Source organism: Brachyhypopomus gauderio, chromosome 1, assembly GCF_052324685.1.
Source record: "Brachyhypopomus gauderio isolate BG-103 chromosome 1, BGAUD_0.2, whole genome shotgun sequence".
NCBI lineage: Eukaryota > Metazoa > Chordata > Actinopteri > Gymnotiformes > Hypopomidae > Brachyhypopomus > Brachyhypopomus gauderio.
In genome coordinates, this window is record NC_135211.1 from 21,440,580 (window position 1) to 21,454,454 (window position 13,875).

The 13,875-nt window shown below is 38.8% G+C and overlaps 2 protein-coding genes across 2 annotated transcripts in view; one reads left to right on the forward strand and one right to left on the reverse strand.

The window, feature by feature from the left end:
- The first annotated feature begins 602 nt into the window (after window positions 1-602).
- LOC143512128 (myosin heavy chain, fast skeletal muscle-like) lies at window positions 603-11,387 on the forward strand. The gene is made up of 39 exons (XM_077002088.1): window positions 603-814; window positions 921-1,064; window positions 1,186-1,342; window positions 1,481-1,508; window positions 1,622-1,733; window positions 1,844-1,936; window positions 2,034-2,097; window positions 2,179-2,277; window positions 2,370-2,473; window positions 2,633-2,771; window positions 2,870-2,988; window positions 3,123-3,272; window positions 3,393-3,563; window positions 3,661-3,967; window positions 4,125-4,192; window positions 4,520-4,607; window positions 4,754-4,871; window positions 5,035-5,158; window positions 5,309-5,445; window positions 5,545-5,800; window positions 5,925-6,167; window positions 6,246-6,422; window positions 6,513-6,658; window positions 6,747-6,837; window positions 6,918-7,307; window positions 7,381-7,507; window positions 7,581-7,699; window positions 7,939-8,135; window positions 8,240-8,423; window positions 8,518-8,683; window positions 8,782-8,906; window positions 9,019-9,327; window positions 9,410-9,613; window positions 9,698-9,823; window positions 9,914-10,084; window positions 10,173-10,277; window positions 10,353-10,448; window positions 11,038-11,169; window positions 11,352-11,387. Exons 1-39 carry the CDS (start codon window positions 614-616, stop codon window positions 11,370-11,372), a joined length of 5,808 nt encoding a protein of 1,935 aa, XP_076858203.1. The 5' UTR covers window positions 603-613; the 3' UTR covers window positions 11,373-11,387.
- Window positions 11,388-11,618: 231 nt separating this feature from the next.
- cacna2d2b (calcium channel, voltage-dependent, alpha 2/delta subunit 2b) overlaps window positions 11,619-13,875 on the reverse strand; it is a 33,065-nt gene continuing 30,808 nt past the window's right edge. Inside the window, exon 38 of the mRNA XM_077002249.1 lies at window positions 11,619-13,853. Within this exon, the coding sequence (XP_076858364.1) occupies window positions 13,752-13,853 (102 nt within the window). The 3' untranslated portion in view covers window positions 11,619-13,751. The remainder of the gene's footprint in view (window positions 13,854-13,875) is intronic.

A 13,875-nucleotide genomic window follows, 5' to 3' on the forward strand; every position in this document is an offset into this window, starting at 1 on the left:
ATTGAAATGGTAAAATTGATAAAATACACAACAATAAATAAGGATGTGTAAATGCAATATTCTGTTGATTGAACATAAAACATTTACATTACTTCCTATATATGAATCTATGGATCTATTAATGGCAAACACTCATGGCCAAATGCAGTGAAAGTCATCGAACACAAACACTTCCTGACCAAATAGAGAAAGTGGATTCTGCTGAGTGAACAGAAGCATTCCTTTAAAAGAGGCCAAGGCAGGCATCCACACCCACAGATATAACACAGCCACGGTAGGTAGCCTACTATCAGGGTTAGAAGATTGTACATTGGAACCACAACGTAACCATTACATTTTTGACATTTGACATATTTTGTTATTTAGGACTAGACCCAAAAAGTGAATTCATAGATCTTAACAACTGTTTTTCTCTTCTCAGTATCAGATATCCACAACACTACAGTTACTCTCTTCCAGACCACTAAACAAGGTAATTATTCAACAAGACTCTGGAGTTTAACTGAAATGTTGTACAGAATGTTTCTTTTGACTTTTTGTCAAAATAATGTTTCTTTTGACAGAATGTTTCTTTTGAATGTTTCTTTTAATCTTTTTTAAAGAAAACACCACCATGGGGGATGGAGAGATGGAGTGTTTTGGGCCAGCGGCCATTTACCTCCGCAAGCCAGAGAAGGAGAGGATTGAGGCCCAGAACACACCTTTTGATGCCAGAACAGCATATTTTGTGTCTGAGCCCAAGGAGATGTACCTCAAGGGTACATTAAAGAGTAAAGAGGGAGGCAAAGCCACTGTTGAAACGCTGTGTGGAAAGGCAAGTATCTGCTGTTTTTTAAACCTTTATAGATATACCCATGTTTAACATCAAACCAATGTTTGTGTAATGATCTATCTGTTCTGACACTGCTTATAATTTACAGACTCTCACAGTTAAAGAGGATGCAATCTTCCCCATGAACCCTCCCAAATATGACAAAATAGAGGACATGGCCATGATGACCCACCTCAATGAACCTGCTGTGTTGTATAATCTTAAAGAGCGCTACGCAGCATGGATGATCTATGTAGGTCTAAATTGGTTTATTCACAAGCAGCCTGTATTATTCTGTAATCCCACTTGGTAATGTAATCAAGTTTATAAGACTTAAATTGTTTGCAATGACTAATAATCTCTCGTTTTTGCAGACCTACTCAGGGTTGTTCTGCGTCACTGTGAACCCCTACAAGTGGCTCCCAGTATATGATGCAGTTGTTGTGTCTGGATACAGAGGCAAAAAGAGGATTGAAGCCCCACCCCACATCTTCTCCATCTCTGATAACGCATATCAGTTCATGTTAACAGGTAAGAAGAATTAATGTAATATTAGCAAACTAAACACGTCCTATCTTGAGTTAGAATTGGATTGGATTCTGTGTAGGCCCCTAAAAACATGGAGAGAGAGCAAATGAATATATGCTAATGGATTTTCTTTGACTGTAGATCGTGAAAATCAGTCTATCCTGATCACGTAAGTCTATTTATGCAGTCAAAATATTTATAGTGATTTTTGGACCAAAAAATATATTTAATTCAAATTACACCACCTTACTACTAACCAGAGATTGCTTGATTTACCCTCAGTGGAGAATCTGGTGCAGGAAAAACTGTGAACACCAAACGTGTCATCCAGTATTTTGCGACAATTGCTGTGTCTGGACAGAAGAAGGCAGAACCCGTTCCTGGCAAAATGCAGGTCTGTGCATAAATATAACTTGTATGACAGCTTCTGAGCTCAAAAGCTCTCTTGGGCAGATCTATAATCATGTCCATTCTCTTGGACAAATCTATAATGTCCATGTCCAGGGTTCACTGGAGGACCAAATCATTGCCGCCAACCCCCTGCTGGAGGCTTATGGTAATGCCAAGACTGTGAGAAATGACAATTCTTCTCGCTTCGTGAGTAATATTCAAGTAAAATGCTCAATCCATAACAGCTATTGTGAATATTATGCAATGGTTGGGTAAAACGTTTTTTCTTTCTGACACTATTCAGGGTAAATTCATAAGAATTCATTTTGCATCCTCTGGAAAGCTGGCTTCTGCTGATATTGAAACATGTAAGAAACTGTTTACAAAACTCTCATCCATCCAATAAAAAGTTGAGATTTAGTGTGCTAGATTTTTTTTATTTCATGTAGATCTCCTGGAGAAGTCAAGAGTCACTTTCCAGCTGTCTGCTGAGAGGAGCTACCACATCTTCTACCAGCTCATGACTGGACACAAACCAGAGCTGCTTGGTATGGAATCTGAAAGTCTGTTTTCTGACAAATGTTGTTTGAACATTTATGTTACTAGCTACAAAGTCAAATTCCCAACCTCTCTTTCACAGAGGCCCTGCTTATCACTACCAACCCTTATGACTACCCTATGATCAGCCAGGGTGAAATCGCAGTAAAGAGCATCAATGATGTGGAAGAGTTCATAGCAACTGATGTAGGTCATAATTCCAGAACACTTTCCAAGCTAATACTCTTTGGATCATTTATCTAATTCTGTGTTTTCCATTGGTTTTAAGATAAAGTTGTGGCTGAATTTGAGATTATCTTGAGTAGTACAAGTAGAATAATGCTACATCTCCTTTTATTACTCAAGACTGCCATTGACATTTTGGGCTTCAGTGGCGATGAGAAAATTAACATCTACAAGTTGACTGGAGCTGTGATGCACCATGGGAACATGAAGTTCAAGCAGAAGCAGAGAGAGGAGCAGGCTGAGCCTGATGGCACTGAGGGTAAATATCACAACTCTTCACCAGATTTGATGGGTCTTATCACTGTACATAACATCAACAGGTTTAAATGAGGATTACAATCACTTCTCACATTGCAGTGGCTGATAAAATCGCCTACCTCATGGGGCTGAACTCAGCTGACATGCTGAAAGCTTTGTGCTACCCCAGAGTGAAGGTCGGAAATGAGTTTGTGACCAAAGGACAGACTGTACCACAGGTAATGTATTACATGCATGTCTGTCTGCTAGCTAGGTAATGCAATTACTCTAATATAATTATAATTATAATTATAATAATAACAAGGTTAAGTTAAAATTCATGTCATAATCTTACAAACATGTTCTATTTCAGGTCAACAATGCTGTCAGCGCTCTTTGTAAGTCTGTCTATGAGAAAATGTTCTTGTGGATGGTTGTCCGAATCAATGAGATGTTGGACACAAAGCAGCAAAGGCAGTTCTTCATTGGTGTGTTGGACATCGCTGGATTTGAGATCTTTGATGTAAATTTTTTTTTTTACATGTATACTATATGAACCATTACTGTATAATACTTGAGCATTTTTAATATATTTTAAATAATATAATTAAAAGATGTTAAACATGAGACTACATTTTGACAGTTCAACACCTTGGAGCAGCTCTGCATTAACTTCACAAATGAGAAACTGCAACAGTTCTTCAACCACCACATGTTTGTGCTGGAACAAGAGGAGTACAAGAAAGAAGGAATTGAATGGGAGTTCATTGACTTTGGTATGGACCTGGCTGCCTGCATTGAGCTTATTGAGAAGGTAAGATGTTTAATGCACATCTCTAAAGGAAAATATTTCTGAAATTATCAAGCAAATCAAATCTTTTTCATTACTGAAAACTGAATATCATCCACAGCCAATGGGCATCTTCTCCATCCTTGAAGAGGAGTGCATGTTCCCCAAGGCTACAGACACATCCTTCAAGAACAAACTGTATGACCAGCATCTTGGCAAGTCCAAGGCCTTTGAGAAGCCCAGACCAGCAAAGGGAAAAGCTGAGGCCCACTTCTCCCTGGTGCACTATGCTGGCACTGTGGACTACAACATTATTGGCTGGTTGGACAAGAACAAGGACCCCCTGAATGAGTCTGTTGTGGGGCTTTATCAGAAATCAGCAAACAAACTGCTGTCCCTTCTTTATTCAACACATGCCTCTTCTGATGGTATTTAACCATTTATAATTCTACATTAACTATATGAATTTGGAATAACTAGATTGTTCAGAGACAGGCTTCAAAGATAAACATCATACAATTTTACATTCATTATTGAAAAGTAAGAATAATAATGCTGAATTAATATATGTATAATGATAAACAGATACTGCTGGCAAGAAGGCTGGCAAGAAGAAGGGTGGTTCTTTCCAGACTGTGTCAGCTTTGTTTAGGGTATGTACTATAATCTGCTTTGTTTAGGATGTGTACTATAATCTGCTTTGAGTACTTAAGTCTAAAAGGAGTAGTGCAATGAAGACAGAAAGAGCACAACATTCCCCTTGCCCAAAATATAGTTAATAATTAGCCATGGCAAGACTAGTTTCCAAATCTTTTTCCTTTTTAAGAAATGATTAAGGAGTGAAGAACTTGTCTGATACTGCTGGACATTCTAGTATGAACAGACATTTTTCTAGCTTCAAGATGGTAGATACTTCTGCATTTAGCTGTGATGTACTTTGTCTATTCCTATAATTATAACAAAACATTTATATTCTACAGGAGAACTTGGGCAAGCTGATGACCAATTTGAAGAGCACTCACCCTCATTTTGTGCGTTGCTTGATTCCAAATGAATCCAAGACTCCAGGTGAGTACCAACTCCAACTCCCATACTGATAACAACTCCCATACTAAACACCACTGTGGCTATATTACGTGTCAGAACAGAACAGACCAACAGATGTTATCAATCTACATCCCTCAACATGGTCAACAATGTATTGATCATTGTAGGTTTGATGGAGAACTTCCTGGTTATCCACCAGTTGAGGTGTAATGGTGTGCTGGAGGGTATCAGAATCTGTAGAAAGGGATTCCCTAGCAGAATTCTCTATGGTGACTTCAAGCAAAGGTACATTCAGCATATTCCTATTGAAAATCCTACTGAATTCCTACTATAACAGATGCATTTCAATTAGTTTTCTTCATCTGAAACTAAGAAATGTACTTAGAAAGATGCAGTGTTTTTTAATTGAGCAAATCCCTAACATCTGTTTTTAATCATAAATTTGCAGATATAAAGTCTTGAATGCCAGTGTCATCCCAGAGGGACAGTTCATTGACAATAAGAAAGCTGCAGAGAAACTCTTGGGTTCCATTGACGTTGATCACACCCAGTACAAGTTTGGACACACAAAAGTAAGATATAAATGTAAAAGTGTTTAAACCCTAAAATGAATTGTAGTAGAATTTATATCAGTGATGTAGCTGTGCTGAGCACAAATAAACCTGTGTATCTACACAAACCAACTTTGCTCTGCACATAATTTTACTTAAATCTTTCCATAGGTGTTCTTCAAAGCTGGTCTACTAGGTACCCTTGAGGAGATGCGAGATGATAAATTAGCAACTCTAATTACTATGACTCAAGCTCTGTGCCGTGGCTTCCTCATGAGGAGGGAATTTGTCAAGATGATGGAGAGAAGGTATATTTTGTTTATACAAACTAAATGGACATACTGATGTAATAATGACAACATACTTCATCATTGATCATAAACTAATTGAGACATTTTACATTCTAGAGATTCCATTTACTCTATCCAATACAACATCCGCTCATTCATGAATGTGAAACACTGGCCATGGATGAAGCTGTACTTCAAGATTAAGCCTCTACTGAAGAGTGCAGAGACAGAGAAGGAAATGGCTGCCATGAAGGAGAACTTTGAGAAAATGAAGGAGGATCTGGCAAAGGCATTGGCTAAGAAGAAAGAGCTTGAGGAGAAGATGGTTTCCCTTCTGCAGGAGAAAAATGACCTGCAACTGCAAGTAGCATCTGTAAGTACTTAAGTTCAAATTGTCTGTGAATTTCATCAGTGTGGGACTAATAAAAGATTATCTTATCTTAAATGTTTGCAGACTTTGCAAAAAATTACTATAACAAAACCATTTACATAAACAGGAAACAGAGAACCTCTCTGATGCTGAAGAAAGATGTGAGGGGCTGATCAAGAGCAAGATCATACTTGAGGCCAAACTCAAAGAGACAAATGAGAGACTGGAGGATGAGGAAGAAATGAATGCTGAGCTGACTGCCAAGAAGAGGAAACTGGAAGATGAATGTTCTGAGCTGAAGAAGGACATTGATGATCTGGAGCTCACCTTGGCTAAAGTGGAGAAGGAGAAACATGCCACAGAGAACAAGGTTGATATTTGAATCAAACACCTTATACTGTCATAAGAACAACAATGGAAAACATATTTATATAATGCTTTTTCATAGGTCAAGAACTTAACAGAAGAGATGGTCTCCCAGGATGAGAGCATCTCTAAACTTACTAAGGAGAAGAAAGCCCTCCAAGAGGCACATCAGCAGACTCTTGATGATCTACAAGCAGAGGAAGACAAAGTCAACTCCTTAACTAAAGCCAAGACCAAGCTTGAACAACAAGTGGATGATGTAAGAACTTAATATTTTTATGGAAGAAATATTTAATACATGTGTCATGGAGAATCATCATTAACTGTAACATTTTCCACAAAAACCTAGCTTGAGGGTTCTCTGGAACAAGAAAAGAAATTGCGTATGGACCTTGAGAGAGCTAAGAGAAAGCTTGAAGGTGACCTGAAATTGGCCCAGGAGAACATAATGGACCTTGAGAATGATAAACAACAGGCTGATGAGAAAATCAAAAAGTATGTTTTTCAAAATATTTATCTTTATTATAACAATTAAAATTACAATTAATGTATGAACACTTTCCTTTTAAATTGCCCACTATAGGAAAGACTTTGAAATAAGCCAATTTCTAAGCAAGATCGAAGATGAGCAGACCATTGGTGCACAACTTCAGAAGAAGATTAAAGAACTGCTGGTAAACTTTCATTTTGTATGTTGACACATTAATAGTTTGAGAGATAGAGATTTTGAAAATAAAAACTTTTCTTCTTTTAGGCTCGCACTGAGGAGCTGGAGGAGGAAATTGAGGCTGAGCGTGCAGCTCGTGCTAAAGTTGAGAAGCAGAGAGCTGATCTCTCCAGAGAACTTGAGGAGATCAGTGAGAGGCTTGAGGAAGCTGGTGGTGCTACTGCTGCTCAGATTGAGATGAACAAGAAGCGTGAGGCCGAGTTCCAGAAGCTGCGTCGTGATCTGGAAGAGTCCACTCTGCAGCATGAAGCTACAGCTGCTGCCCTCCGCAAGAAACAAGCTGACAGTGTTGCTGAGCTTGGAGAGCAGATCGACAACCTTCAGAGGGTCAAACAGAAGCTGGAGAAGGAGAAGAGTGAATATAAAATGGAGATTGATGACCTGTCCAGCAACATGGAGGCTGTAGCCAAAGGAAAAGTATGAACAGAAACATATTATTATTCTGAATACTTTCCTGTAACTTTAATTCTAAAATCAGTTTTTCTGACAGGCTAATTTAGAGAAAATGTGCAGAACCCTTGAGGACCAACTCAGTGAAATCAATGCAAAACACGAGGACAATGTTCGCCATTTGAATGACTTGACCATACAAAAAGCCAGACTTACTACTGAGAATGGTAAGTTGTAAAGAATATCATATGTGTGTTTTATTTTTCAATGAACTCATACTAAACCAGAACCACTGAACAGCTGAACTTGGACGGCAGCTAGAGGAGAAAGAGTCTCTGGTTTCTCAGCTGACCAGAGGGAAGCAGGCCTACACTCAGCAGATGGAGGAACTTAAAAGACAGATTGAAGAGGAAGTAAAGGTAAAAATACAATGTCAACTGTATGGTTTTAAAAAATGAAACCTAATTACATGGTCATTTACAACATCAATCACACTCTCATGACTAAAAAGTACCTAAAAAATTCAGTGTCCATTTAAATCCATTTAGGATTTTGATTCTTGTATGGCCCATTCAACCGTCTTGAAAAATCTTGAAAGTGGAACAAATGTAGAAATCTTACAACACCTTAATGGAACATCATTTAAATTCTGCCTTAGGCCAAGAACGCCCTGGCTCATGCTGTCCAATCAGCCCGTCATGACTGTGATCTGCTCAGAGAGCAGTTTGAGGAAGAGCAGGAGGCCAAGGCTGAGCTGCTGCGTGGAATGTCCAAGGCCAACAGTGAGGTGGCTCAGTGGAGATCTAAATATGAGACCGATGCCATCCAGCGTATAGATGAGCTTGAAGAGGCCAAGTAAATGCATTCAAGCTACTGAAAACAAAAATTGCCCAAAATGAAGCAGTGTTGATTCTTTCCCATTTTTTCTCAAATCCCATTGTTTGTGAATCTATCCATAGGAAAAAACTCGCTCAGCGTCTCCAAGATGCAGAGGAATCCACTGAAGCAGTGAACTCTAAATGTGCCTCTCTGGAGAAAACTAAGCAGAGACTACAGGGTGAAGTGGAGGACCTCATGATTGATGTTGAGAGAGCCAATGCATTAGCTGCCAACCTGGACAAAAAGCAAAGGAACTTTGACAAGGTAATGAGAACTTAAGAGGTTGTTGGAGGTACAGGTCTGCATCAGCCACACCTCATAAAAATGATTAAATACCCCAAAAAACTGCCATTGTCAGATCTTGGCAGAGTGGAAGCAGAAGTATGAGGAAGGCCAGGCTGAACTGGAAGGAGCCCAGAAAGAATCTCGTTCTCTCAGCACTGAGCTCTTTAAGATGAAGAACTCATATGAGGAAGCTTTAGACCAGCTGGAGACCCTGAAGAGAGAGAACAAGAATCTGCAGCGTAATTTAACATTTTCTACATTTTAAAAATTTTATACACATACATCTACATTTTCACTGCAGAATATCGAATGCTAAATAATGTTTGCCTTTCCACAGAGGAAATCTCTGACCTAACAGAACAGCTTGGAGAAAATGGAAAAACCATTAATGAGCTGGAAAAGGCAAAGAAGACAGTAGAGACTGAAAAATCAGAAATCCAAACTGCTCTTGAGGAAGCAGAGGTATTTCATCTTTCTTTGTTCATTTGCGCTAGATCATTAATATGATATCCATGGCTTACAAATAATTTCATACTCCTAATCCATGAATATCAATAATTTTGATACTTACCAGGGCACACTTGAGCATGAGGAATCCAAGATTCTTCGTGTCCAGCTTGAGCTCAACCAGGTTAAGAGTGAAATTGACAGGAAGCTCGCTGAAAAAGATGAAGAGATGGAGCAGATCAAGAGGAACAGCCAGAGGGTGATTGAGTCCATGCAAAGTACTCTTGAGGCTGAGGTGAGGAGCAGAAATGATGCCCTGAGAGTCAAGAAGAAGATGGAGGGAGACCTGAATGAGATGGAGATTCAGCTGAGCCATGCCAACCGCCAGGCTGCTGAGGCCCAGAAACAGCTCAGGAACGTCCAGGGACAGCTCAAGGTACAACTACATTTAAATTTTATGTCTCTGCTGTATCTGACTGGGCTGCTGTATCTATTAACAATGATTCATTTCGCATCAGGATGCCCAACTATATCTTGATGAGGCTGTCAGAGGACAAGAAGACATGAAGGAACAGGTTGCCATGGTGGAGCGCAGGAATAATCTGATGCTAGCAGAGATTGAGGAACTGAGATCTGGGCTGGAACAGACAGAGAGAGGACGCAAAGTGGCTGAACAGGAGCTGGTTGATGCCAGTGAGCGTGTGACACTGCTGCACTCTCAAGTAAGCTTGCGATCTTATACATTTCTTCCTTTCATATTCCTTCAAAAATTATTTCAATGTCCACTTTGTTTTCCCTTTAATAAGAATACCAGCCTACTTAACACCAAAAAGAAGCTTGAGGCTGAGGTTATGCAGATTCAAAGCGAAATGGAAGATACAATCCAGGAAGCAAGAAACGCTGAAGAGAAGGCCAAGAAAGCAATTACTGATGTGAGTGTAGAGATTTTTGGCACCCGTGTGCACTTTAATTTGAAATTAATTACAAATAAACTAAAACTCATGACATGGCTCACACACTAGGCTGCCATGATGGCAGAGGAGCTGAAGAAAGAGCAGGACACCAGTGCTCATCTGGAGAGGATGAAGAAGAACCTTGAGGTCACGGTCAAAGATCTGCAGCACCGCCTGGATGAGGCTGAGAGTCTTGCCATGAAGGGTGGAAAGAAGCAGCTCCAGAAACTGGAGTCTAGGGTTGGTTGCATTGTATATTCAGTAAATATTAAGTTTTTTGTTTGCTTGTTTATTGTTAGTACAATTGTTAGTACAATTTTGTCGCTAGGTACGTGAGCTGGAGGCTGAAGTTGAAGCTGAGCAGAGACGTGGGGCTGATGCTATCAAAGGAGTTCGCAAATATGAACGGAGGGTGAAAGAGCTCACCTACCAGGTACAATCCCAGCTGTGGTGCTTTCTTCCCTCACAAATCCATTATACACTTCTAACTGCTCCATTCTGTCTACAGACTGAGGAGGATAAAAAGAATATGACCAGATTACAGGATTTGGTGGATAAACTACAAATGAAAGTGAAGGCATACAAGAGGCAGGCTGAGGAGGCGGTGAGTAGACATAACCTTTGACCTTAGCCTGATATTAAGTCTACCATTAAATATGCGATTGTATAATGAAATTGTACTGGAAGACATAAACATGGCATTATGTTAATGTTGCTTGAGAGTAGAAAAAAATATTCTTTGTAATGAGCTGCTATGATTGATTTTACAGGGGGCTACTTTTGTTAACTTGTTAACTGTCTAATGTTGCCAAACAGTTAGCTAGCAAACAGCAGATTGTTATTGTTGCTAGACAGTTAGCTAGCTAGCTAACACCAGATTGTTAACAGAACTAAACAGAACCCCATTTTACTGTAGTCCGCCATCCATTTACAACCTACTGTTTTTTTCCAAATTAAAATTTCGCTTACACTAAGAATGTAATTAATAAAAAAGACATTTTTGTATGAAAAGTGACCAGTTGCAATTACTTATGCTAACTGATAGAAAGCACAATGTAGGGATTTAAATGAAAAAAACCACACATATATACAGCCTACATCTGCCTGAATTGTATTTAGCAGGAAAATTTGGAATAATATACATCTGCCATTTGACAAACCCGTGTTTATACTCCTGTGTTCGTATTATATAGGAGGAGCAGGCCAACAATCACCTGTCCAAGTACAGGAAGGTGCAGCATGAGCTGGAGGAAGCCCAGGAACGTGCTGACATTGCTGAGTCCCAGGTCAACAAGCTCAGAGCCAAGAGCAGAGATGCTGGAAAGGTATGTAGCATGTAGGATACTGATTATTTGACTGAGGTTCCTGAAAGCATCAACACCCAATGATGTGAAGTGCTCTCACTAATATGACCTTGTAAAACCATGGCTTCATTGATTTAATTTATTTAGCCTAGCCCAAGATGGCAAAATGACAAAGTGAGAAAGCTGTTTTCTTTCTTTTTCAGGGCAAGGATACCCTTGAGTAGTGAAGAAACACAAGATGTGGTACAAATTGTTTGGTCGTTGTGTGTAATGTGACAATAAATACCTCATGTTTTTACCTTCAAATTTGTCTCGGAGTTCCTTCCTGTAAGACATTATCAGTTTCATTGTGCTGTGATAAATGTCTTAATACTTAATACAAGGCCACAATTCATGAGCCTAATTTCCATATGACAATAAAACAAATATAAGCATAGCAATAGTAATTAAAAAGGCATTCACACACAAAGTTGACGTGAAAAATATGAATGTCTTTATCACCAGTTCTCTTATAAACAATTTGTTTTTTCAGTTTCTCAGGTGAATAACACAATATGATACAAAGTTAGCATTTCTGGACATTTTTGTGCTATCTGTACAAAATGAAACAATACGGAAGACTGGAGAAAGAGAAAAACAATCTTCACAAACAGAAGGAAAGAAAGAAAAGAACAAAGACAGAAGGCAAGCATTCCTATTCACATTATTAAATCCATCGCAATACAGAAGCTTTTACATAATAATGTATAATGTAATGTCTTGTGAATTATAAATAAAATAGCAAATAAATAGCAGTCATTTAAATATTTTAATTTTAAACATACACACATCAAGCCCACTAAAAGTCAAGCCTTAAAACCAAGTGATCCCAGTGAAGCATTTTCATGCTGTCTCATCTTCATAAACTCTGGCTTCCTCATTGTATTCTTTTGAATGAACATTTCCAAGTGTTATTTCCAGGGCTAAATATTAAAATATTTCCTGTGTTTTGTTCACAATCCTATACTAAAACTGGAAATTCCATTGAATATTTTACACATTTAACAATCCAATATAATACAAAACTATATAATTTAAAAGAAAGTTAAGCTGGTCAATTTCTTTTCCTTCACTTAGTAATGCCAAATGCTTTCTTTTTATTTACAGCTGTGGGATCTCTTGCAGATAAATGAAATATTTCCATTAGATTTAGGCATAACTAAACTTAAAAGCTACAACTCAATAAATATTTTCCATGCAGTATATAAATCTATCTCAAAGTGAAAACTAAAAAACAAAGACGAACTGGAGATTTTTGAAATACATTTTTGAAATTCATGTGCTTTTTAGGACAACGGCTGCAGTATGGGGCAGTTTCCAAGCTATGAATGTGCTTCTGTAAAGAAACAGTCTGTCCTCTGAAACAACTCCCTAATTGACATACAGTGCACTAAACAAGATTTAAAAGCTTTTAGCCTGAAGCCTGTACAGTACATTTCATATCAAATTGAAAACCACTTTGGGATTAGTCCTGGAACCAGTCAGCCAGCAGCTTTCCCATCATGCACAGGGAAAGAAACACATCAGCAAACATTCTCATTAAAGAAAAATAATAATAAAGCTGAACTGAGTCTGCTCAGCACTGTGCTAGAACCTCAAAATTCACATGAATACAACACGCAAGCAAAGAAGCAGATCGCTGTTCCTACAGACAGAGGCAAGAGTATGGGTCAAGAGTTCAGAAAAGGAAAAAGGTGATGCCAAGCCAATGTGAGAGGCTAGGCGAAAAACCAGGAGTCACTGGTGTAGTGATCCTTTGTCAGTGACCCGGCTGGAAGTATTTATAACTCATAACTTTCCTTCTTAGGTATTCACATTTGCTCCAGACCCCGACTTCATGTCTGTCCAATAGGAGGAGTGCACCAAGGCACTGTTGGGTAGCAAACCAGGCAGCCATTTTTGTACACAATATATGCCCTTTGAACATTCTACAAATATCTTGTCTGGTATAATGTCAAAATTATTTCTTTTTTTTTTCCTTTTTCTTTTTTTTTACAAATCAAAGGGTCAATAAGGTAGTGTCCTCTGTAGAGAACATATGCATAAGAGGGAAGCCATTTGGAACACATTTAAAACCCCAGGTTAGTAGCAACCATAAAGCCCTGGGTGTGGTGATCAATCCAATAAACAGAAAAGACGAACAAACCAGAAGCCAAACTAATGCAAGATGCACATGTTCATAATAGTGCTATAAAGGCCAAGATCCAACAAACATTTTGTCATGAATGAATTGTTGGATTTGGCAAACAATTAAGAACACATTACATTTATGGCAATTTGAATTTTTACTTAAATACAAAATAATAACAATTAACTTCATAAATGTAAGACCCAGAGGAGTCTGCAGGAGATATGCACAATGACAAGTTACTAAGACACCAACAGCATCTCAATGAACCTGTCCAGCTCTGCTGAGAATGTCAACTGGTATTTTGTAAAAAGCACTTCAGAATGTGGTGGAACTGGAGTCGAACTGGGTACAGGGGTTTGGGGAGGCAGAGGAGCAGGATCAAGGGATGGACGAGGGCACACAGGAGCAAAGGAGAGGGAGAGAGAGAGACTGCTTAAGGTCGAAGAGTGAGGTAAAGAAATGTTATCTGGACCCAGATGAGAACTTTTAGTGGACAGTGCAAACTGTGGGCCCTCCCACATTCCGATGTGTTCTCCTGTAAAATAGATAGATAGATA

Bases quoted from the DNA above. Each gene is read 5' to 3' on its own strand.
- LOC143512128 (XM_077002088.1), top strand. From the start codon at position 614: ATGGGGGATGGAGAGATGGAGTGTTTTGGGCCAGCGGCCATTTACCTC. The intron at 1,937-2,033 runs GTGAGTAATATT...GACACTATTCAG, and splicing joins ATGACAATTCTTCTCGCTTC to GGTAAATTCATAAGAATTCA. The intron at 2,278-2,369 runs GTATGGAATCTG...TCTCTTTCACAG, and splicing joins ACACAAACCAGAGCTGCTTG to AGGCCCTGCTTATCACTACC.